Source organism: Leptosomus discolor, chromosome 25 (genome assembly GCF_034619465.1).
Source record: "Leptosomus discolor isolate bLepDis1 chromosome 25, bLepDis1.hap2, whole genome shotgun sequence".
Classification (NCBI taxonomy): domain Eukaryota; kingdom Metazoa; phylum Chordata; class Aves; order Leptosomiformes; family Leptosomidae; genus Leptosomus; species Leptosomus discolor.
Window position 1 is genome coordinate 3295810 of NC_141415.1, and position 25068 is coordinate 3320877.

A 25068-nucleotide genomic window follows, 5' to 3' on the forward strand; every position below is an offset into this window, starting at 1 on the left:
TCACCGGTCGAGGCCGATGAGCAGCCGCCCCTTCTCCTCGGCGCCGCTTTCCTTCTTGAGGTCGGCGAAGACCTGGGTGAAGTAGTGCGGGTCGGCGTTGACCTGCAGCATCTTGGGGCTCATGAGGTCGATGATGGAGAGGCAGCGGTCCCAGAAGGCCTCCTTACAGCTCTCCACCAGGAAGGGCTTGAGCGGGTAGGAGATCTCGTTGCCCATGTAGGAGTAGGAGAGGTACAGGCAGGTGAGCAGCACTGCCTGCAGTTCGTGGTCGCTGGCCACCTCGGCTGAGATGACGTCCCGGCAGAGCATGTAGAGGAAGACCACGTTGGCCGGCGTGATGAAGCCCTGGTCCTGCCAGCCCTGCAGCAGCAGCGAGCGGTCCACGGAGCGCAGCCAGAGGACGGGGTCGGTGGGCGAGAGGTGCTTCAGCCGGTAGCAACGGCGGCAGAGGAACTCGCCCAGGCAGCGCAGCAGCTCGCTGGTGGACGCCTGCACCACGACCCGGCGCGGGGTAGCGGCGGCGGCGGCGGGCGCGGTCGGCGGCGCCTTCTGCGCCGAGGCGAGGGCGGCGGCGGCGGCGGCGGGGGGCGGCGGGGGGGCGAAGGTGGCGAGGTTGGCGCAGGAGAGCGACTTCTTCAGGTTCTCGTTGTTGAGGTGGGTCACGTTGCTCTGGTACCCGCCGTTGGGCTGCACCTTCTTGGAGCTCTTCTTCTTGGCCGAGACGGCGGCGATGCGCTTCCAGGGCAGCACCGAGATCAGCGAGTGCCGCTTCAGGCCCTTCTCCTTCGCGTTCTTGCTGTTCTGCACCGCCGTGTAGTGCCCCACCGTGGCCGCCCCCTCCTCGAACAGCGGGGCCTTCCGGTAGCTCGGCGACAGCGACAGCACCGTGCCCATGGCGCCGGCCGACCGGCGGGCCCCGCCGCCCGCCCCGGCCCCGGCCCCGGCCCCGGCCCCGGCCCCCGGCGCGGCCCCGCGCTCGCTGCCCGCTCCGCCGCCGCCGCCGCTCAGCGCCGCGCCTCGCCCCGCCCCGCCGCCGCGCGCGCTCCCGGCGGCGCAGTGCGCGCCCCCGCCGCCCCGCCCCGCCCCGCGCCGCCACGTGCGCCCGCCGCGCCGGCGGGAAAGGGGCGGGGAGGCACCGCCCGGGCCACGCCCCCCCGCGCACGGCCCTGGCCGGCTGCAGCCCCGCCCCTAGCCCGCCCAGGCCACGCCCCCCCCCCCGCCCAGGCCACGCCCACGCCCCGCTGGCCCAGCCCCACGTGCGGCCCCGCTGCCGGTGCCGGGAGGAGGAGCCGGTGCCGGGGGAGCGCACCCAGCGCCGGCCGGGCCCGGGCAGCCCGGCGGGGGAAAAATGAAATAAAAAAGGAAAAAAAAAAAATAAACTCCACTAAACTCCAACGCCCCCCCCGCCCGGCACCGGCCCCAGCCCCCCCCGCCGGCGCCTCGGCCGGCTGCAGGCCGCGGGGCCGCGCTCCAGCCCCGGTGCAGAAGCGCCGGGCGCGGCGGTTCGCAGGTTCAGCCGGTTTCAAGCAAAACGCCGCTGGGCCCTGCGTGCTCCGGGAGGCCGAAGGGCAGCGCCCGCAGCACCGGCCCCGGGGGAGCCGCGGCCGTGCCCAGGCTGGGCCAGCCGCAGCTCCGGCCCCGCCGCGCTCCGCTCGACCTGCAGCGACACTCGAAGGCGGCTCCGCCGCGGCACAGCCGGCACCGACACCGGCCGCCTCCGGGCTCCGGCGACCAGAGCGGTCCCCGGGTGTCACCTCCCCCGCGGGAGACGCTGCCGGCAGGGAGGGGTCTCGCCCTGGCACCGCACTCACCGGGGCTCGGCTGATGACTGGAACCGCGCTCGTTTACGCTCCCCAAAGCCACCACGGGCGGTTGCCCGTCCCCTTCCCACGGCACAGAAGCCTCCGAAAACCCCCAAACCCCCCGCCTCACCCAGACACAACCGCACCCTCCCAGCGCCCGGGGACCAAGAATCCCTGGGCAGCGGGGGGGGGGCACTGGAAAGGGCTGTCCCCAAAGCCACCGTCCCAGGCAGCAGCTTTGGCAGGCACCCACCGGGCGCTTGGGGTTCAAAGCACATGGAAGGTAAAGAAAAATCTCACTTTGGGTCAAAGCTCTGCCGAAGCTGCTGTTTAGAACACGGGCGGTGCTATGCAGTAAAAACCAGGGGAGATTTTTCTGACCCCCCCCTGCGTCCCCCTCCCAAGCTGGGGCAGGGGTTTTCTCAGCACCTGGAGCTCGATGACGGCAGCTCGCCCCGTGAAGCCCGTGCCCAGCAGCGGGACACAGCAGGTCAAAACACGGAGCCGGGTTTGCAAACCTGTCTGTCCCCACCTGTCCCGGCCCCAGTGCAAGGGCAGCCCAGGAGCCACCCACCACCCCACCCCTGGGAGGCCTGGCTGTCCCAAAGCACCCGAAAACCCGCCCGTCCCCAAAGGTGCGTCCAGCCCAGCGTGGGAGCTGTTTTTTCAAGGGACAGTCAAAGGTCTCCTCTTCCCACATCCTCTTTACAAACAGCTTGAGAGGTTTTTCCATCAGGAGCCCCAAGGGACCGGGCAAGCCCTGCCCGAGCCGCGCTGCTGCTACCGGGAAATCCCTTTGTCCGTTAAAAATATCACACGGACCTGAGCAGTGCGAAACACCTTTGTGCGAACGCCTGCTCTTTCAGTTAAGCCTTTTGAAGTTTAAGCCAGAAGGGTTTAACACCGAGCCCTGCCATTGGAGCTCTTTTGGCCCTAATTTTCCTACACTCGCAGGGGGAAGGCAGGCGCTCAGGCACCTCGGAAAGTCCCGCCTTTCCGCCGGCAGTTTGGATGCCCAACGCACAGTTAAACCTCCTGCTGCACCGTCCTCGCTCCTGGTCGGGTCTCCTCAGCCTCCGGCACAGCGATCTGTCTGTCTGCGCCCCTGCTCTGTCTGTCTGCTCCCCCGTCGTCACCTGCGGGGTCAGGACCAACACTGTCCCCTCTGAGGGACGTCACCTGGAGCTGGACACGGCTCTTGCCAAGGACACGCAGGACTCCACGGCCACCTTCGCCTTCCCCCACCTCGGCACCACTGCACACGGGCTTTGCTCCGCTTCCACGACTGATCTTCCCCCCGCTCACCTACAAGGAGCGACCTAAAGGAGCAAAGCACAGCCCCAGCCAGGCAGCCCCGGGGAAAAGGCCACTGCAGGGGCTCCACAGGAACTGGCCAGAGCTGCTTTTAGGAACTACCTCATGAGATATTTATAGTTCAAGAAAACCCTGTTAAGAAAACCAAATGCACCTCCCCTGCACTCCAGGCCCTGCCTAAGAGGGGTTTAAGTCCTTCTGGCCGATGAGGCCAGGTTTCTGGCCAAAAGACCTGCACAACCTCAACCAGGCCATGTCCGAGATGCACAAGTTTCACACGTGAAAATTAAAGGTCTTGTCAGTTCATCAATCACATCCCCAAACCCCTCTCTGGCCTTCAGAAGAGCCCACGGCCAACGCCAGACTCTCCAACAGAGCACCAGGGCACTTCCAAGGAGGGCTGCAGGTAGGGGAGCTCAGAGGGAATTCATTTTGCACCATGGTAATAATAAAATAACACAACTTTCTTTGGTAGAACTCAAATGTGCTGGGCCAGGAACAGTCACAACCCGTCAACCTTTAGCGCTGCTGCTCAAAACACGGTCCCTCACGCTCCACATCTCAGAAACGCCATCACTGACGACGCTGCCGTGAGCTGGGGCCGGGTGGGATCCACCCGTCCCCACACGACGACCAACAGCACCGGACGCGCCCGTTACCAGCCTCGGCAGCTGAGGACAGGAGACAGATTTTTGAAAAAAAAAATTATTTTATTGGAACTCATCTGAACATCAGATATACCTGGTGTTGGTCAGCAAGAACCGTTTGTACATTTGATATTGATGGTGCCAAAAACCCAAACAGCAACCGACTGGGTGAGATGGAAATTAAAATAAAATAAAATAAGACGTTGGAGAGGTTAAAACGTGAACAGAAAGCAGAAGAGTCAGCCAGTCTTAAGATTCCATGTGAAGGCAAAATATTTCCTGATAAAACAGAATCCTTTTACAAAATATAAATCTTCTAAGAAAAAACATGGAGAGGGAGAGAGAAAGAGAGAGACAGAGGGGAAAGGAAAACTCAAGATCAGCAGGACAGAGATGCAGAAGCTTACACTGCCCAAATGGCATCGAGACCTGGCTGGGAACCTCCCCAGAACACGGGCCGTGCTGGAATACGCCGCGCTCCACCCCCCATCTGCGACCTGGGAGCGGGGAGGAGGACGCTCCCCAGCGAGCGCTGCACGGGGTTATTCCAGAAGGGCCAAGCAGTCTCACAGCAGATGTTGAAAAAAAAGAAAAACCGACCCAAAAAAAGCAGCACTAATGCAGCAGAGGGAAGTCACGACCGCCTGCCCAGCGGCTCGCCTCCCGCCGGACGAGGCCGGGCTGCCGCAGGGAGGCGAGGACTCGGGGAGCGCCTGCTCCCCCGTTCTTCCTACCAGTGCCGGCGGGAGGGAGGGATGAAGCACTGACAATCTAATCTATTTTAAAACAACAGCATGCAAGACAGGCCTCGGGGGAAACCTGCGCTGTTCCCTTTATCAGAACCGGCCTCAGGGTCGGGGCTGCGCAGGGCGGGTCCGGGCCAGCGCGGCACAATGACAGTTCCGAGGCAGGTTTGCGAAAGCCCTTCAGGAAAATCATTGTGGAGCTGCTGCCGAGGGGATCTGAGGCCTTCAAGATCGGAAAAAGAACCCAGCAGTCCGTACAGCTGGTTGTTTGGTTCAGTACAAATGGAATAAACTCGGCTGCTTCTACGTCGTCAGTAAGTCTCAGCTTTCAGAGCAGAGGGAGAGATGAAACAAACTCGTTTTGGGCACCTACTGGTAACAGAACTTTGTCCCTGCTTAACTCTCTGCCATCCCTCAGGAAGTGGAAAGCACATGTTTAGGTAGTGTAAGCCTTTTTCCTTTTATTTAGAATACCCTCTTTGTTTAAACAACGTTCCCCCCCCAGATACAAAGTTCGGCCAGTAAAGGTTACATGGAAACTGGAACACGCATCGTATGGAATACAAGATGCACCGGATGAGGAAGTTTAAAAACTTTCCGAGCGAAAAGTAGAACAAAGAGAAAAAAAAAAAAAAAAAAGTCTCCTAACATTTTCCCAAAGGTTTCACTCTCCTGTCACACACACTCTCCAAATGACAGCTAGCAAATTCAACTCTGCAAAAAGAAAACAGAGCCCTGTCAATCGAGAGGAGAGAAAACGCCTCGAGGGCGCCAACCGCACCTTGGCCTGGAGGGGCGGCAGGTCCGGAGCAGCGGCGCCCCCCGGCTCCTGCCCCCACTCACCTATGTCAGCTTCTTGGCTTTGTTGTAGAGCGAATCCACTACTTTACTCATGTTCTGAATAGTCTCGAGGGCGGCTTCGTAAGTCTTGTCTACGGGGGGTTCGTCGAAGATGATCAGGACTCCCTCGCCCTGGTCGAGGATGCCTGCGGACACAGCACGGCGTTACCGGGGCGAAGCCCCACGGGTCGCGTCTTCCAGACAGCGGGAACCGAACGATCCGCCCGGCAAGCGGCCGGTTTGGAAGGGGCTCGGGTGCTGCACCGGGCTGGCCGGGTGGATTTTGGCTGGACTGCAGCAGTTTACCCAGAACAACCCGCCCAAACCGCCCTGGAGAGGGGCCCAAGAAGACACCCAGGGGGTGTTTCTGCCTGCAGCTCCCCGCCAGCTCCCCTCCTCCTCGGGGCTGAGCAGGACGGCTCAGCACAGCACCGGAGCGAGTACGAAAAAGCCATTTTGTGATTAAACTATTTCCAGGTGCCGGAGGGGCGCTGCAGCCGGGGTCTGCACTTTCGGAGCTATCCTCTAACCAACACGCTCATTTCAGCCCTTCACCTCGCCCAGCGGGATGAAGCGAGCTTTCCAAACCCACCCCAGCGCCAGCGGGAACAACCACGGAGTTGCTTCCTTCGGGGCTGCTCTGAGAAGCAGCCTCCTGCGGGCCCAGACAACCCCAAACCCATCAGCAGGGGCTGTGTGAGCGCCCCCCACCAACGCACAAAACGCTCTTGACCCGAGTTATCCGGGGAAGGTGACCACCTCCCCTGGTCAGCTCCAGGGCAGAGCAGCCCACCGCAGCCAGTAAGGACTTCCCAGCCGTTTCTAGCTGTGAGACACTGAGGACGCAGAGACTCACCGTGAAACTTCTTGTCCAAGATCATCTGTGACAGTTTCCTTTCTACCTCAGCCTGAAATCGAAGGAGAAGAATTAAAAGCCTCCTGGAGCTGTGTAAGGAGATGCAAGTTTTGCCACTCCCCACTCAAAGCCCTGGCGGGATGGAAGCGCTGCCCAGGCAGCAGCTGTCGTGTCACTGCACGGGACGTGGGGACAGGTCCCTCCTCGCACGCTGCTGCGACACCCCCACGTGCTTTCGCTGACAGCGGACACGAAGCAGCAGCTTTTAGTGCCGAAAGCACCAGGACCTCCTGCCCCCTGGCTCCACGGAGGAGGGGGTATCTGTCAGTTCACAGGGGCCTTCCTCGTCAGGGGACGTGGGGCACCTTAGCTCGGCGCAGCAAGGATTTAGTCAGCTGTGGGCCAAGCTCCACCTAAGGCACTCGGTACCGAGCCGAGCGCCCGCCCAGCGCCAGGCACAGCCCCGCGCACGGGACCCAGCGCCTCTGCTGCTCCTGGGGCAGGGGGCAGGCAGCTGCTGCTCACAGCCCTCGGCCGTCCAGCTCGTACCGAGCTGCAGACACCGAGGGCTGCACTAGGAAAAGGCTGCACGGACAGAAACAGGGAGCAGGGGATGTAACGACCATCAGGGCCGAGCTCAGGACACTCCCAAACCTCCGGCCTTAGTGGCAGTGCAGGAGAAAAAGCACTTTGGGATGCACCTGGCTGGGACTAGAGCGGCTTCTCCTAAAATCTGGCTGGGAGGATCTGGCAAGCGGTCACTGCGACAGGCAGCGTGACAGACGCGTCCCTAATGCAACCCCCAGTGATCAGCTGGGTCGCGTATCCTAAGGGTCTAACAGACCCCCCGGGCACGCTCAGGAGGGCTCAGCGCAGGCCAGCGGGGCAGAGCGAGCTGGCGGTGACACGAGCCGCGACTACAGCAGAGGAAACCGGTCGCCAACAACAGGCAAGTGCCAACACCGGGAGTCAACCCCACGGGAAGGCAGGCGAAGTCACGGCAGAGTCTAGCGCAGAGGCAGCCACTCCGATGCCTCCTGGGAACCGTCCGGGTTAAAGGCAAGTTCCCATGAGCGACACTGGCCCGTCCACGCCGCGGAGCTGGCCCGGCAGGTTTGCTTCCCGGTGGCAAATGCCATTTGACCTCAACTCCTTCACCCTCTTCAGATGTGCCGCTGATTTCTAGTGACGTTCTTACCTTTGAGAGCTTGATGAGGCTCGATATGTGTTCGATCTACAAGAGAGACCAACAGAGTTAAGTAAATCTTTAGCTGCACTTCTGACCACCACGCGGAGGTTTGGGGCTCGTCCACGGAACAGGCCTGTAAACGCTCTGGCCTGAACACCTCCAACGGCTTTCTCTGCTTCGTGTCCTTCAGATTTCATATCCAATTTTAACTGACGATGGACCAGACACCTGAAGCCATTCCACCCAAAGAGGAAACGAGGTTTCTTCCCCAAGCCTACTGCAGCTCTACCCGCACCCTCCCAGAGCCCCTGAAAGCCAAACGCTGTCACCTTCCGTGCAAAGGCACGTCCACCTTTCAGCGTGCGCAAGTGAAGCGGGTGGAAAGGGCAAGGACTCTGCGATGTGGTTTTCCTAAAGCTCCCCTCAGCCCCCTCTGAGCATTTTCCAGCCGAACACGATGAACCCCGAGCGCGGGAGGCGCTGAGCAGCTCCAAGCAGGCAGCAGTCTGGACGGGAACCAGCCCCTCGCCACCACCGGCAGGGGCCGGAGCACCAGCAGGTGGGTGCGCTGCTGGAAGCACTCACCTGTACTCTGGAGAAGGGCTCGATGACTCTGATCAGGTTCTGTTCCAATAAGTTATCATAGAGCTTGGCCAAGTGAGTGTTGATGATGGGGTCGTCCCTGAGCTCCACCTTGTAGTCTGTCAGCGCCTGCGCAAGACACGGCGGGAACCCATCATTCAGGCAGCAATGGGCCTCCTGCCCTCGAGGCCCCCCCCGAGTACGAAACGGTGCTCCCTCCCTGCCCAGAAAGCACCAGGCCTTGATCCAACCCCCAACTCGGCTAAAAGGCCGGGAGGCCGCGCCAGCCCAGCAGCCAGGATCGCCGCGTGACACCCAGCAGGACAGGATTGTTCCCCGACATGGGAATCCTCTCCGTTATCTCTGCGGTTTCCTCCTGAAGCCAGGAGAAATTTTAGGGAGACACACATCCCATGGAACAGCACCAAAAGTGCAGGGAACAGCTTCTGAGTTCAGTCTCGAGGAAAAAACTAGTTTCAGGCGAGCTGTTACTCCCTGCGCCGCGAAACCCAAACGGGCTGTTGTCGGGGGTATCTGCCTGATGCGCTGTTGCTTTCCACGCACACTCTTACAGCTTCCTGCTGTGGGACACAGCAGCTCCCACACCTTCCCAAACCCGGCATTTCCGAACGTTTTGTCCAGCCAGGACCCATTTGGCGTCTCCTGACTCACCTTTTCAAAATCTGCCAGCGATCGGTTCTTACTGGCCTGTGCCACACACTTTAGTGCTTCTGTCTGCAGACAAAGGAGACAAGAGTCGGTTATTTTTCTGGATTCTCCTCTCAGTGCCATTATGCCGACTGTGCAATACACTGAAAACGTGCTTAAGCAGCAAAAGGGAATGTTCCTTTTGCCCCAGAGCCGCGGCAGCGTCCCCCCTACACAGGCAGCGTAAGAACAGCTGCGAGGAAGGAGAACGTGCAGAACAGCTGCAGGACGCGGCGTGAAATCAGCCTCACAGAAACAAAGCCCTCGAGTTGTGCAAGGTCTGAGAACACCAGCTGCAGCTCTGGTCAGGTTGCAGGTCGGGAGGGTTGAATCAACTTTTAAGGAAAGGGCCCGTTTTGTCACTTGCTTAATAACCGCGGCCGCTCTCAGCCCTCAGAGCTCTGCCTCCCCCCTTGGGCGCGCCACAGCGCCCCGCTGGGCGACAGGACCAGTCCTACGGACACCCCGGCCTGGGCAGCGTCAGGGAGCGTTTGTCTGCCCCACAGCTGCTGAAACACAGCAAAAGCCTCAGCCAAACCCGAGCCACCCCACGGACAGCGAGCCGAGCAGGAACGCCCCTGGGAGGACAGTTTCCAAGCGGCGAGAGGCACAAGCGCCCGAGACCGCGGTGCCCGAGGCCCAGGCTCCTGCTGCCACCTCTCCCAGCGAGCTGTCCCCGCAGCTGCTCGCCTCCTCGCTGCTCCCTGAGCTCCGCTCCCACAGCTGCTGCAGGGCCTTGGGCCCAGGAGAGCGCAGGAGCAGCGGAGGTTGCCCCCGCAGCTCGCTGCCCTCGTGGGCTGCGGAGGAGCCTCCAGCCCAGCTGCCACGTGGGGGAAGGGGATGGAGCAGGACCAGGGCTGCCCCTCGGGACCCAGCAGGGACCCCGCAGGGACAGCCCCACTTGGGGCTCTTCCCTGCCCACGGACCTCACTGACCTCCTCCGCTGAGCGACTCCCCCAGCCCGCGGCGGGGCAGGGGAGCTCCTGCGCCAAGGCGGGAGCCAGGTGAGCGGCGCCACCGCGGGCAGCGGCGTGTAAGCCTGGCCCCGACCCTGGCCCACTTGGCTCCTGGCCCTCTGCTTTACCCTGGATTTACCACGGGGGTGGCATCACAGACTGGCAAGTTAACGTGTAGAATAAAGAGCCGACTTAACAACTCCCCAGCTGCCCGGCTTCCACCCGACACTCATCTAGGTCTCAAGCTGCTCAGCCCCGCTGCTATGAAAGGATTTTCAGGACTTGCTACAACACAAGTGAAAACAACGAGTAACTTGGATTTAAACCCATCAGCCCCACGGCTGCAGAGCAGCTGGCGAGGGCCGAGACAGGAGGGCTGGGTACCGCAGGGCTTCAGGCATTCAGTAGCTCACGGGGGGGGGAAAAACAGAGAAAAGGAAGCGAGCAGGCCAGGTCCTCAGGTTGTGAAAAATCACCGAATCCCCCTCGAAGGCAATTGACTTCGGGTAATTTCATCAGTTCTGGATCTCGTTCTGGACACTCAGAAGCGAAGGGTATTTTGGTATGAAAAGACCAAAGCATTTGACAAAAAGAATAACACAATGTTCTCAGAGATAACAGAAAGATAAAAAGGATTAAGTTTCTATACCTGTCTTCCCGCATACCGCAGAGCAAGCTTTCCGCTCACTAATGCCTGCACGTCTTCTGGGCTAGAGAGGGAAGGGAAGGGAAGAGAGCATTTATTCAGCAACACAGTCAGCTTAAATCTAAGCATGTCTCAAATTCCCAATTGATAGCAAACAACTGCAATTCAAATCGTTATCTTTTCAAGTATTATTCAAGTATTACGTATTATTTGAGCACATTATACCAGGAGCATCGATTAGGTCACCAGTAAAGGCAAACAGCAAGCTTGTCTGCTCGAGTTCTTTCATCAGAGTCTTACAAACAAAAAGCCTTTCCCATTCAAACGTGGGAAACATCCTTCGCAGAACCATTTGCCACGTACATGTTCAGCATGATTTTGCACAGCAACATGTATTTCAGCGCGGTGATGGCTTTTGGGTTGTCAATCGAATCGTATCCCTCAAACGCCTCGTAAAAATATGAATAGGCTGTTTTCCAGTCCTTCTCTTCTGCTGCATGGATAATACCTGCGGAGAGGAACAAACAGGCAGGGATCAGAGCGAATTCTGAACGTGATTGGAAGAGGACAGGGCAATTTGGTCGCCCAGCCATTTATGTGGTACTTCAGGAAAGGGAATCCTGTCCTCCTGTGCCTGCCTTTAGCTCGTCTCTACCAGACCACCACCCATGCCCTCTCTCGAGGACGTGTTAGGACAGACAAGTTCAGGGCACTTCAGTAAGTGCCTGCGAATCAGGTCAGGAACAACGTTCCAGTTACGCTAACGGGGCACAACGCTGCAGGGCCACGGGAGGTGACAGACCCTCCCCCACTGGAGCTTTTCAAAAACGGGCTGAAAAGCCAGGCGTCAGGAACAACGGAATTACGGCTGATGCTGCCCCCAGGCAGCACTCGTGGGTACCCTGTGGTCCCCCGGGCAGCCCTTTCCGTGATTCACTCAGGGAAGAACAGGGATCATCAACGGAGGCATCAGGACGAGTCCCAGACCCTCCCCTTCTCCCGGGGGCCTCACCTGACTGCATGTCTAACGCTGCCTGCAGCTTCGGCGGACAGTAGATGGCGTTGGCTGTGGTCCGTGCAGAGGTTAAGGCTGCTCTCGCTTTTGGCAGGTTGCTCAGGGCATGGTAAGTCTTACTTTCCAACAGCTGCACTTCCACCAGCAACGCCTTGTCGTCCATCTTTTTCAACTCCCGAAGCAGCTGGGAGCCTAGCAGCGGGGAAGAAGGAGAACATTTATAGCCTGCTCCGCATCTGCTACCAACAACTACACGAACCAAGTCTTTCCAGATGACACCCGTCTTCCCCCACAGCAGTACTGGCTTTGAGGAAGGGAGGCCAGGCTTGCACAGCTTGTTCTTCCAAGAAGAAACAGAGGAGAGGGAAAAATAGTGGGTCAGTGTCAGTCCGCTGCTGGAGAAGAACGAACCAGTTCGAGGTGGCACGCGGCAGTGGGGATACTTGGGTATGCGGACAGCACGTTCCGCCACCTCCGCAGGGGCAGCAGAAAGCCAAGGGTGGGTTGTGCCCTTCAGATGGTCACTCTGGTGCCCCTTCCCCAGGAGACAGCATGATTCACCGCTCCCACTCAGAGGAAACCTGAACGGCTGCCCATTCCCACATCATTCCTCGAGGGCGAGACCTGAGGATCTTCAAGCCACTCCTAAGAGCAGGGGATGAGGAAGGAATGTTTTAAGGACAAGCCACCTACAGGTCAAACGCAGGAGGTAGGAACAGACAGCCCAAGAAATGCCTAAACTGTGACATTAACGCCTGGTGAGGACAGGACGAGCCAGCCTTGGAGGAAGCTTTTCCCCTTCCTCCCCCCTGCTGCGAGCTGCAGAGCTCACCTAGGGCAAGCAGAGAGGAGAAGCCCATCCTCACTCGCTGTGCTCGGAAGCTGAAAACCACCGCCGAAACCCGGTAACCGGGTGGGAGGGGACGGACTCTCCCGAGGAACACCCCGAACAGACTCTACTCGCACCTGCCCCCCAGGGCCGGGGACATAACCGTGTCCTGGCCAGCCACACAAATGCCAGTGCACAACGCTGACATCTCGACAGGGCTTTCAGAGAGGCTGTCCTGCAGGGCCAGGCCTTCACAGCTCCCTCAGCTACACCACCACCATCCAAGTGAACCAAGCACAGCTTTGGGTGTGGGCTCTGAGCAGTTTAAACCCGAATTCATCACATAACCGTATGCAAACTAATGGTAACTGATACTTGATAATTCTGTGTATCAGAGCACTGAACACGATTTGATATTCTGAGCAGACACAAGGCACCCAGGGGACTCTGGACATGACACACCGCAGGGTTTAAGGAGCGAAGGGTCCCTGGTGAGGCAGCCCAGGGCCCGGGTGAGCACTGCGGTCCGTGCCAGCGCAGGCACCCCTCAGCCCTGCTCCCAGCACGCCGAGCCGGCCCAGCGCTCCGTACGGACACCCCTCAGGCAGCTCCAACCTCACCCCACGTTACTGCAGTCGTTCGCCAAACGAGCATTTGAAAAGCACCGAAGGGAGCTGGGCCCGTGCAAGATGACCTGCTTTACCCTGCCGCCCAGCAGAGGGGTTCACAGGGCTCATTGCCATCTCTCAGGTGGTGCAGAAGGCAATTCTTAAAGCCTTCACGCCACTTCACAAGAGCCTGTCTAATGACATCCTCAGGGGTTTGCCATTCCCTGGCGTTACTACTGCTCTTATGGAGGCCGTATTGAGCAAACTGAAGGAAGCTGGTTCTGCCTTCGACCTCTCCGACCACCGCAGCGTACTACGTACGTTCCAGCAGGAGCCAAACGCGACGGCCTTCAACTGGATACAGCCCCTCCTTCCTTCCAGAATTATTTCAAATGAACAAATGGCAAGAAGAAAGAGATGTCTACAAGCTTTTATCGCCAAGCTATAGCAAAAGATGGCAGAACCGGTACAGCGCGGAGAAATGAACGCCCAAGTCCTACAAAACTCACGAAGGAACATGACGTAGTCGATCGTCTCCTTTGTCAGGCTCGGGACTAATTTCTAAGCAAAGAACTACCACCACCTAGTGGGAGACTCACCTAGCTGCAGCGCTTCTTGGTACCTCTTGGTATCGAAGTACAAGGAGACCAGCCTCGCCTGGAGAACAGAAAAGGAACTGCTGTGAGGAAAGCCAGAGAAAGGTAGTACAGCTTTATTGTGTAAAATCAAACCTGGTATTCTTATCTGCACAGACTTCCCTACATTAGTTTGTGCCACTACATTATACGGTCCAGTTCTGCAAGATCTGCTGTTTGGAAGACTGGCTAATCTAAACACAACGGGTAAAATCCTGCCTGTTCCAGAAGAATCACCAACTTTGGTGTAATTGTTATCGCCCGTCCAGCACAAGTACAAAGATCTGGACAACCCATTACAAGTTCTCTACTTTTATAGGTATTAAATCTCCTAAGGGGAAGACGCTATCACACAGGTCTGGGACCCAGAATGTAACCTACCTCCAGAGCCTGGCGTAGGAACGTCCTCTTCTCTGATTTGGCCCATTCAATACATTCTAAACACAGGTCGACCTTAAAGGGAGCAGAAAGAAATTTGTAAGGCCTTCTGCTGCCCCTCTTTAAAACAGCAGCATGGTTCAATCATTCCCTACAAAGCAACAAAAATACAACAAAGCCTGAATCTCCACCACGCAGCTGAAGGAAACAAGCCATTCCTGACTCAACAGCAGCATCGCTGAACATCGCAGCAGCTTTGCTTTTCCCGAGCCTGGAGAAGAGCCAGCAGCCCTCACCCCCAGTGCCCGCCCCGAGCGCCTCCGAACGACAGCTCGTCACTGCCGGGAGCTGCGGCTCAACAGGGTGAAGCCACTGCTCTCCACCGAGGACTCACAGGTAACCACGCACGAGACACTTCAGCCTCAGGCTGCGGCACGTTGACACCAGGGTTCAAAGTCACGGAAACTTGCGCAAAACGATACAGAACAGCTCAATTGTGCTACGTGTTTCCATACTCTACCTGCTCGATTAACCTCCTGCGCTTTGTAACAGCACTCACGGCAGTATAATACATATTGCAAGAGAAAGTAAAGTTCAGAAGGCAAACTACGGTTTAGTTTAAGCTTTAGCCATCACAACAAAACCCAACAAACCACCTTGTCCAATTCCTTTTCCAACACGTTTGGCTTCCAGTAACTTTTACTGACCACCAGGGACAATCCTCCCACACTGGAATATGAAAATAAAGATTTGGCTTCCCAAGTTTCACCAGTAAAACTTACTGCTGAAATCCTAATAGCCTTTCTTAAACAGCTGTGTTTTTGTTTGAAATAAAAACATCTGGGTACACGAGAACTGATTCTGCCTTGGGGCAAGGCACGGACTAAAAGACTTTGAGGTCCCTTCCAGCGTGTTTTGCACCATTTCATTCAGCCATAGAGAAAAAAAGTCTTTCCAATTGCTCTAAAAAGAAAGGAAAATGAAGTGCACGTGTTTTAGGGCCTAAATATGTCAGACCATGTGTGTCCTTTAGCAGTATAAAGCAACAGAGGCGCCAGGCTCCACTATTTACAACCGACTCAGGTGCCAGGAGCCCGTCAGTGAGCGACACGGATGTTTTATCTATCACTTCAAAGCGGAGTAAAGGAACCCAGTGGCTTCTCATATTTTTAAGACTGCTGAGATTCCCTTGATGAAGAAAGCAGTCATGTTCCATCCCAATTAGCAGAAGGTGTTGATTTAGCACTGGCCCACACTACACAGTAAGTCATCCCGAGGCGCTAGGCTCAGGAACGCCTTTTCCCAAGATCCCCGGATCGCGGCTCCTTCTGACGCAGCTCTCCTGCAGGACTTGTCAGCTCCTGCCACTGCTTATTAAGTGGGGACACTTTATGAAAAGCCATTATGGAGTCCCAATTTATTGCACAGTGATAGCTGGAGCATTAGGAGCTGAAGAAATCTCTAATTTCCTTGCTTTACTGGACTCGTGGGAGCTGTCTTAACATCCGTTACTCCGAGGAAGCCAACGTCCCTCTGAACACCTCTGAAGCGCTGAAAGTATTCAGGATTACTGCACCAAGAACCTCACAAGTTAGGGGTCATAATTCTTTAAGGTTTGGCTTCTGAATATGCCTGAAAGTGAGTATTTTGACTAACTGGGCCATATTTCCACCACTGTTACCCCAAGTGCTTCCCTGCCAGAAACCGCTACCTTTTGGGACTGCATCCAAGTACCGTCATTTACATCAAACTACCTTTAGAAAAAGGCTGAAGCCACTCGTTTTCTCCTGATGCCTTTAGGGGTTCTCCTCTCACCTGCACATCCCACCCCCCTTCCCTTAACCTCTTCTGTCAAAGGGGCAAAAGATTCCGTCACCGTCTACGGTAACGACACACGAGCCACAAGAACTGAGCGGCAAACGCAGAACACTCGTTGGGTTACCTGACCCGAGGATGATACTTCTGTGCTAAGTTGGCCAACGGGAGCGTCCCTTGCCTCTCAACACGGCAGAATCTCCCCTAGACTGTCATTTGTCAGTCGCTGCAGGTACAGCATCACGTGGGCTTTGTCCTTAACCTGTTGCTCAGACCCTCCCTGCCTCCCCTTTCCACCCTCCCGCTCCGGTGCGCCAGCACAGCCTGTACTGCTGCAGCCCAGTGCCGCTCGTAAGTGATGAGGAGCCACTTCCAAGCTGCTCCTGTCCTCCTCCCATTCCCAACCAACCAACAAGTCATGTGGAAAACCAACCCACCCACCCACCCCCGCCCTGTATTCTAGAGAGAGAATGGAGTAAACCCTAACCCACGCTACCTTAGACCGAACGGGTTTTCCGGTGGAGAAGTGCATCCCCTGGACGCAGTTTACACCTGGGAGCTGCACAGCCTTTTCCACTCCCACTTCAGGAGTCACTCTCACGCCTCAGAAGCCCTCTGTAGAGTAAGAGGCCCACCGCGCTGCGTCCCCACGCGATGCACCTTCACGTCTCCAGGTGAAAGACGCCGAGTAACACGCACCGACTAATCCCACCACCTCCTCAACAGGCCTTGGGCACCCCCTCCCCTCCAGCCGTGTGCCATCACACGCTGCCCCCACCTCTGCACCAGATCGAGCTCCTGGGAACAGGTAGAGCAGCACCTCTCGCGTCCCCACCCCCAAACCACCACCAACGCTGTGCATCTGACAGCCAACAGCACACGTCTAAGAACAACGTCCAAGGCGAGAGCTACTCCCAGCCTGCAGCAGGACCAGGCTTGCAGCAAAACATGGTTACGAGCAAATTAAATTATCTAATGTTTTATTAATAGAATTTATCCAAATGCATTAAATGAATGTTTCCTGACATGACTAATTCTTCCGTGTGAAGCAAACTAGGTCAGATAACGGTGTTACAGGCTTTTGAGGAACAGAGTATTGCTGAAATGTGAATCTCACCTCCTGTCCTGTTGCTGCCTCCATATCAAGGAACAGATCGAGCAGAGATCGGACTAAGCGGGCTGCCTTTGCTTTGCTGATGGAGTTCAAGAAGGGTCGAACGTACTTCAGGAGTCCTCCCAGCTCTGCACACAAGGAAAACCAAACCGTGAAGTACAACCCCACAGCCAGAAGTCACGCCGCAGCGGGAGCAGGCGACACGTCCCTCCACAGCAGTATTTATGACACCAAACCTTTCCCAAGCACCCTCTCGACATCACTTACAGGAAAAGGGTGACAAACAAACGTCACCCGAAGGAATGCCTCGCCGTGAACACGGGGCTGGCACAGGTGAGGGCTGGGCTCCAGCCCTGCCCGCACAGCACCCGTCTCCCGTGGTTATAACCCCACTTGTAACCGCGCTGGCCTCGGGCACGTTTTAGAAACGTAAGCACCTGCTAAATGCTTTGAGATTCCTCCATAAAATGGGCAGAGTTTATAGTTTCAGTGTGTTTTTATTAACTCGCAGTTTGACATTTTGGCCGTACCTGGCCAGCCCTAGAAAGTCAGGCACCCCCCGCGCTCCGCTGCCGGAAAAGGGACGTTTCTCACCACTTTGATGGCCCACATTACCTCATTACCTTACTCAACTAGACTTCTCTTGCTACTACTCCTTACTAGTTCTAAAGCTGGTCTCAAGCTCACAAAGGAAAAGCCTTTCTTTATGAAGAACTACACCAGAAAGGTCATTCCTGCAGAGCAGAGGAACGCGGCAGTCAGCGCCCACAGCCGTTTCGGGCCTGGGCTCTCGCAGAAGCAGGAGTTAGGTGTTGGAATTGCACAGCACCAGTCAAAAGTCTTCTCCTGCCACAACCACCAGCCGGCCGTGGGGGGCAGGCGGCAGCGATGCCTGTTTACGGTGGGGGAAGACGGTATTTCCAGCAGACGAGCACCGCGCCAGGGCAGGGCGGTGCTGACTCAAAGTCGTGGGGTCGTACTCTGAAATCTCAGCTCATCTGCCCCAGAATGTTACCTCTCACCCAAACATCAGCTCGATCTCGTACTACCATGTTTACAAGATTTGACAGTCAAAAAAACCAACCCCAAACCAAAACCTGTAACGAGCACTTCTGAAATCTTCAATATACTCTAGACTAAACGGGCATCGGAATCAAACCTCAAGTAAGAGACTCCTCTAGTTTTATTTCAATTCGTACACGGAGGAGCATCAGCAGAATTTCAGTTTGGGAGGATTCCAACAAAAGCAGTTGAAAACAAAGTCTCCTTCCTATTTCATTTAGCAGTAACGCAAAAGAATTCTTCTAAGAGCATCTTAATAATACCTAAAAATTATTCCTTATGTGTTTTACTTTTTCGACCTATTTCCAAGTTTAATCAAGCCTGACACAACTCATTTCCTACACCGTTAAGAAATGAAGCTCGCAGCGTGTTCCAATCAAACCGCTCACGGTTATTGACGTTTCTCTATATCTGAAAGCGCCGCTTTAGAACAAACATAACTTATCTCGAGCACGCCCTGAATCCTTAGAGGACCCGTATTTTCCAAACAGCGGGGCAACAAATCGTGACTCGTTCTACAATGAACCCCTTGGACTTTGTACAGGGAACAAACCAAGACGCTCTGACAGCCATGCCTAATGTTTCATAGAAATTTTGCCTTCTGCCCCAGAATAAACGGGCAGGTTCTCCTAGAATTAAGGTACAGCTACTTTACCAGCTAAGCTTGAGCCCCGCCGACCGACAGTTTCATCCAGTGCTCAGCTTCTGCTCAGCAAGGAACTGTCACCTACTGCCCCGACTGCAGACGATGACTTTACCCACACTGCCCTCGTGCTCAGGACCACTCACAGATGCAGATCCCAACCATTTTAATCAAAGCCAAACACTCTGGATTCACACACAGGAAACAAACTACCACAACAGCAGCAGACAGCTGCTTCCAACACAGCACTTTTGTGCAGAGCTACTCTCAAGCAGCCCTCCTCTCGATGGGAGCTGAGAAAGGGGGGCTCCATGTCACCTCGGGGGGCTCCACGTCACCTCGGGGGGCTCGGAAGAAAAGCAGCGCTAAAGCTGGAGCTGCCCAGAAGTCAGTTCTTGTGCTCTTCCCTGATGCAACTAACACAAGCACTTGAGAACTCCGCACTCAACACGGGGAACAAGTCTGCTCCTCATCAGGTCACAGCACTGTACCCTTAGCTTTGAGCTCTCTAACTAAGAATTTGCCCGTTTTTCAGTCTTATCCAGGCAGCGAGACTCTCTCCGAGATCCATCAACTCCCGACTCTTCCAAGGAACCACTCTTCCTGCCGAGCATCGCTGCATTACACCAGCTTCTCGGGACCAACTGAATCATGTGTTCAGTGCACAACATACTCTTCCACACAGGAAAGGAACTTTAGGAGAAAAAAGGAAAAATCACATGAAACATACGGCAGTACTTATCTTTGCGCTGACGCCCAACAGCTGCCCAAGAAATCACTAGAAAGCAGATTCAAAGTCAACGCCTAGAATACATCTGCACGTTCTGCAAACGGCACGTTTAGACATGCAAGCTCAAAGTTCCCATAGAAATCGCTTTTTCCTACCAATGTAACTGTCAACTATTTTTAGGATTTTTTTTGATTTTTTTTATAGTAAATGCAATGCTTGGTAAAGGGGTGATTGACAGCTCTGGAGAAGTGACGAGCAGCAGCTCTGGAAAATGAAGCCTGCTGCTCTCCCTCAGACAAAGTGCTTCACAAGCTAATACGCCACGTACCTGAATTCCTGATCCGAGTTATCCCAATCCTACGGTTTTAAGCAATGCTATAAAAATCTAGACCTGTCCTAAAATAACCAAAAGTAATTAATCTACCGGTTCAATCCTTAATCTCTATCGAGCAGATAAAGAGGGTCATTGGTATTACTGTTATTTTTTTAAACAAAGGCCATAGTTCAACAGAGGTTAGTCCTCCAAAAACTCAGGTCCCTCTGACGCTCTCCGCCTGCCAGCAGCCCAGCAGTTCTAACTTTCAAACCCCACCAAACTGCAGCTGATGTTTTCCCCAGGCTGCAGCTCACAGACCCTTCCATCCAAGGTTATGCCTTGAGATCAGCCAACCAACCGCTGCAACACCTAGAACCGGTCAAAAACTCCACCAGCCAAAACTCAAACACGTGCAGCGGAAGCTCCAAGGATGAGAACCGCTTCCTTCAGGCCAGAAACTGCACAGTCTCAGTCACGTCCTCGTTGGGTTTAAGCAGCACTGGATTCGCTCCTCTTGGAGGTGAGGACCCATGTGCCAGCCTGGTGTCAGCATCGTTGTGCGCGGTTCTACCTGGTGAAGATGCTGCTGACCCTGACTGCTTGTCACTCCTACTAGTCCACTTCACCTTAGAAAGCAGCCAGACAGAGAAGGTGACAGCGTCTTTCCCACAGGACCAGCCCATCTCGAAGCTGCAGTATCCCTTTTCTTCATCGACCAGCTTCAACCTAGTGACCTCACTCCGATCCACACGCACACAACTGGCTTCTTAATGGTGTCAATATTGTCTTATGTTCAGAACAGAGCTGCTCTGCAGTTCCCTTTAATACATTTTCAAATACATTTCACATTTGCTCCTTCATGAGTCCGGGTTTGATGAGTTAACGCTGCCATTTTTAATTACTTAGCCCTCCCCTTTAAAAATTAAAACATCAGCTAGCCACTCTCTGAGAGGAAGCTGAAGTTCTTTGTACTCGTGTAAGGCTTCAGCTTAAACTCAAACCAGCTCCACGTTCTGCAGCAGTAAGGAGGCCATCATGCACCTAGTGACTCCTCTCTCAGGCTTCTGCACACCAGCAGCACCTCCGCATGTTTACCTGAAGAGACTCTTCTGCTAATTTTGCCCTTTTTAGCCCAAACACACACCTCTTCCCTGGTGCAGGAGCAAAGCCACGTTTAGTTATCTCTACAGAAGCAAACTCCAGAGTGCACAGGGCACCCGTACAGCACAGACACCTATATCTGAGTTAATTGTCTTGAGGTCCTTTAATATTGAGTTGGAGAGACAGGCCCTTGTACAGCACGCTCCGTTCATCCTGCTCCAGATCCCTACTGCAGGAAGGGACGAATCGTGTGCTGGAAGGGCTTAGTTTCCTCCTCTGACTACAAAAGCAGTCCGGGCTAGGAAATACGCTGTGGACACCTAGGGCTAGGCGAGGTGAAGAGCACCTTTGTCTCCAGCACTGCTCTAAGTACAAGCAATCTACACTGCCACAAGCTCTGTTCAACTGCCCAGCGCAGCGGGGTCAGTGTCCGGGACACTCCAACACAAGGAGCCACGGGCAGAGCAGTTAAAGGGCCAGCTTTTGTTCAGAATACAAATAAAACCGTGATCTTGATCGCCCTGAGACCTCGCGCTGCCTTCCACGTACGACGCCAACACCAGGTCTGGCGTCCCCATCAAATTTCAGTTTGATTCCACCTTCTGCCGGCCTGTTCTCCCCAACAGCTTCACACTGTTCAAAGCAGACACGTCACTTCACCTGCTGAATTCTTGTTGGGCTCAGTTAGACAACATCAGGGCTACACCATGGCTAGCTCTGCCCCAAACAGAACGTTCTTCATACAGACGTGGCGTATCAGCTCCTAAAATGCTTGAGGTGAAAGGTGCTCCAGAAAAGGGAAGAGCATTCTTCAGCAAAAGAAACAAAACTAAACTGCTGAGTGCAAAATAACAAACACACTGCCTTGAGCTTTCCAGAAACAGAAGACACAAAGAGACTCAAATTAAAATCATCGAAGAGAGAACTTTACTCCATTTCTGTCCTTTCACACCCTCACAATAGGAGGACTGTCAAATCTTGCTCTTGTGCAGAGCTGGGCAAGGATTTTCTGATGTAATGTTTCAGCAGATAAATCAGTTAATTGAGAAAGAAGCTGCTGGTGAGAAGGGACTTCTTGGGACCAACTTTCCCATTTGAAACAAGGCACTGAGATTACTAAAAACAAACCAAGAGAAACTTCTCATCTCAAACATAACTTAACAAAGCTTCAGTCACTTGTACTAAAACAGCCACATGGTCATAAACTAAACTGTCCAGCGCGTCAGCAATCGGGGCCAAGTACCGTGAGATGAATATTTTATGTTGTTTATCTATTTTTTTTCAGTTTCTGTCCTGTCTCCGAGAGGAAATTTCCTGCCAAAACCTGCTTCTACTTCCATCCCATTAAAAAAGGAGACTAATTTCACTTGAACACATGTATCTCTTACCCGTTACCTCGGTTACTCATTTCAGGCTCACCTTCTGCCTGCCCAGTCTTGGCCAAAAGCGACCCCAGCTCCAAGATGCTCTGCTCTTTGACTTGCACCGCTTCTTCATCATTTTCCTGGACATCGCGTTTCACTAGGAAAGAGCAGAAAAGCCACCTTTAAGGCCGTTTCAGTTAGGAGACAATCACTGCGAGTCAGCTCCTGGAAAGGCACCAAAAAAAGTAACTGTTAGAACAGGCAACGGTGGGTTCAGCCCGGCCTGGGAGATCTGGAAAGCAGATTATGGGGAAATTTTAAATGCACAGCTCTAGAGAACGCTCTGCCTGCACTTCACGAAGGCTTTCACCCAACTGCATGCTCCAACTTGACTAGAATTTAAGCTGTGAAGTACTCTCATTGAGCTTGTCCAGCTGTTCTAGCTTAATTTAAAAAACACCACCAGCCAACAGACCTTCTCCCACGGAAGCCACAAAACCAAATAAAGGGATTCGATGGGATTTCTTCTGGTACTGGGACTTCTGACGCTGTCGCTTTGTGTACTAAGTCGTGATCCTGCGGTCAAAAGGCAGCACAGGACCAACCGGGTACCCCCGCCCCCTCCGCTCGGGAGCGGATCAGGTGTTACAACTGCAGGAGTCACGCCCCTTCCCACACTGAACTGGGACAATCTGCCCATCACTCTGTGTACCAACGTGAGTAGCTGGCTCTGAAGTACGCAGAAGGGCCAAACGACACACAGCAGCACCAAACCTGTGTTGGCACAACACCAGTTTCACAGAAGTTACCCACAAAACAACACACTTTCTTCCCTGCCACTTGCTATCGTGCAAATATTCATCTCCATCATCCCCTGTGCAGGCGAGTCCATCCAACTTCTACACAAACAAAGCCCAAATCCCCCGCCCAGCTCTACAGGGGGAACCAAAATCCTCCAATGCTGCCCCTGAGCCCAGGCTGAGGTGTTCAGTCCTCATCGTTTAATAAACGCAGCATCCAAAGCAAAGTAACTCTGCTCTCAAGCAGAACAGGATCTCCACGCCGCGCTCTGGACTGCTCCAGCTCTCACCACCCGGCAGCGCGAGCTGCTCCTCCCGACCGGACGGGAAGCTGTCGGTGTTGACAGGCTTGAGAACACCAACTACTAATTAACCAGAGAAACACCGAGAGGGATGAGCCACTTTTAACAATCACGCAACAATCCCAATTCCAAGGTCTAACACAGACACGAGGAAACATTTACTTGCCCGACACAGCAGGGTGACAGCAGGTCACAGCATCTTTTCAGAAATCACCACGTTACAAGAATAGAGAGTAAGTCTTTTATACGCCCGTTCTGAAGACACCCCCTGTACGCCCCAACCCCCAAATAAAGAGGGATGTCCGTGTTACGCCTGCAAACCAACTTATAGCACCAATATCTCCTCTGCACAGCTCAACGCCCAACAAGGTAACCCCTGCGAACAGCGTCTGTCCTAAAACGAGCAGAAGTTACAACTCCGGGCACAGCACACGTGAAAACTCCTCCAAACTTTCCGTGCGGCGCTGAGAAGGTAACTCAAATGGCGGGTGTAACGTGGTGTTAGCGGAGGAAATATCCCCTCCAGCCCAGTTTTCTCACCCTTCAGCAAAGAGCACCCGCCGCAAGACCCACCCGCCGCAAGACCACAACCGAAAAGCCCCAGAACCCACAGCCGGCACGGGCAGCCCCCTGCCCGCCCCGCCGCAGCCCCCGGACACGCCGCTGCCCGGGCTCCCAGGCGGGCAAGTGCACACGCCGCTGCCTCCGCCTGCGCCGGCCCCGCACCGCCTGGCACCGGGACGAGAAGGCGGCCCGAGCCGCCGGGCTCCGCGGACAGGCTCCCCGCGCGGGGCTCCGCCGCGGCCGCCCGCTTCGCCCCGGCAGCTCCCTGTCACTCGGGCCCGCGGGGCCCTCCGCGGCGGCGGGCAGCGGCCCGGCCCCGTCCCGCCGTGCGGGCGGAGGACCCGCGTCGGTGGAGCGGGCCGGCCCGGGGCCGGTGGAGCCGGGCCCAGGCCTCGCTCCCGTCCGGCTCGCACGGTGAGTCAGCAGCCGCCGGCGGCGGCGGGCGGGAGGCGGCGGCGGACGGCCGGGGGCGGGCGGCGGGGCGGGGGCGGGCGGCGGCGCCTCACCTATGGAGTGGAGGATGCCGATGGAGGCCTCGCGGTCGGTGGAGAGCAGGGACTGTGCGCGCTGGAACTCCAGCACCGCCGCCGCCGCCATCTTACCGCTCCCTCACTCCCTCCTCACCGCCAGCCCGGAAGCGGCCGGCGGATGCCACGCCCCTTCCTGCCCCAGCGGCATCACGGGAGTCGTAGTCCCGGCGTGGAGGGAGCGGGGCGGGACTGGGGAAGGAGGGCGGGGGCTGGGAGGAAGGGGGCGTGGCCAAAGGGAAAGGAGGCTGGGGCGGAGGGCGTGGTCTGCTGCAGGAGGCGTTACCCGGGGAGAAGGGGGCGTGGCCAGGGAGGGGGGCGGTGGGGAAACACATGGCGGGCGTGGGGCGCACGGCGGGGCCTTGCGAGGGGTCCTGGGCACCGGGGCCGGCGTGGGGCACGCGGGGGACCCGCTGTTCCTGGGGGGGTGGCGGGCGTGGGGTGGTGTCCCACCCGCGGCACCCCCATCTCCCCCCGGGCAGCGCTGGAGCGTGTCCCCGCCCGGCAGGTCCCCCTCCCCACGGCCCCCCCAGCACCCCGGCTGGCTTCGGGAACGGAGGGAGACTTCGGCAGGGACACGACCCCGCGAACGGGCAGGGCCCGAGGACGACGCTGGCCCCATCCCGCCGCCGGACCCGTCCCACGCAGGCAGCACCCGGCGGGAGAGCCCCTTGACGGCGGGTTGTCCCCCTGTTCACACCTCCCCTCCCCGCCCCCTGCCCCTTCCCGGGAGCGCGGGGGCACAGACGGGCTGGGCTGCGTGGACGCCCAGGCTCAGCCCTCCCCCCTCAGCAGAAAGCAGCCCACCCCCAATCACTACTGAGCTCCCTAAGACCCACCCACGGCCGACCCCGTCCCTGCCTCTGTCCCCACCTTGGTCACAAACAAGCTGGGACGAGCAACCCCAAAGAGCAGCCACCACTGGAAAAGTAAATTTAATGCTTCAAGGGTTCAATTTTATATTAAACAGGAAATAAAA

General features: G+C 56.1%; 2 protein-coding genes across 2 annotated transcripts; both read right to left on the minus strand.

Annotated features, from left to right (window-relative positions):
• On the minus strand, positions 1-894 carry CDK5R1 (cyclin dependent kinase 5 regulatory subunit 1). Its single transcript, XM_009949257.2, has one exon. It carries the CDS (start codon positions 892-894, stop codon positions 1-3), a length of 894 nt encoding a protein of 297 aa, XP_009947559.2.
• Positions 895-4944: 4050 nt separating this feature from the next.
• On the minus strand, positions 4945-24159 carry PSMD11 (proteasome 26S subunit, non-ATPase 11). The gene is made up of 14 exons (XM_086477829.1): positions 24069-24159; positions 21952-22053; positions 16684-16808; positions 13755-13826; positions 13338-13395; positions 11299-11493; positions 10650-10794; positions 10290-10350; positions 8649-8711; positions 7980-8105; positions 7404-7439; positions 6206-6257; positions 5353-5495; positions 4945-5223 (listed from the first exon to the last, which is right to left on the minus strand). Exons 1-13 carry the CDS (start codon positions 24157-24159, stop codon positions 5353-5355), a joined length of 1269 nt encoding a protein of 422 aa, XP_086333955.1. The 3' UTR covers positions 4945-5223.
• Between the last annotated feature and the right edge of the window lie 909 nt (positions 24160-25068).

Bases quoted from the DNA above. Each gene is read 5' to 3' on its own strand.
- PSMD11 (XM_086477829.1), bottom strand. From the start codon at position 24,159: ATGGCGGCGGCGGCGGTGCTGGAGTTCCAGCGCGCACAGTCCCTGCTC. The intron at 16,809-21,951 runs GTGAGCCTGAAA...CCTTGTGTGCAG, and splicing joins CAAGACTGGGCAGGCAGAAG to AGCTGGGAGGACTCCTGAAG. The intron at 5,496-6,205 runs GTGAGTCTCTGC...CTGTGTCCGCAG, and splicing joins CTTGGACAAGAAGTTTCACG to GCATCCTCGACCAGGGCGAG.
- CDK5R1 (XM_009949257.2), bottom strand. From the start codon at position 894: ATGGGCACGGTGCTGTCGCTGTCGCCGAGCTACCGGAAGGCCCCGCTG.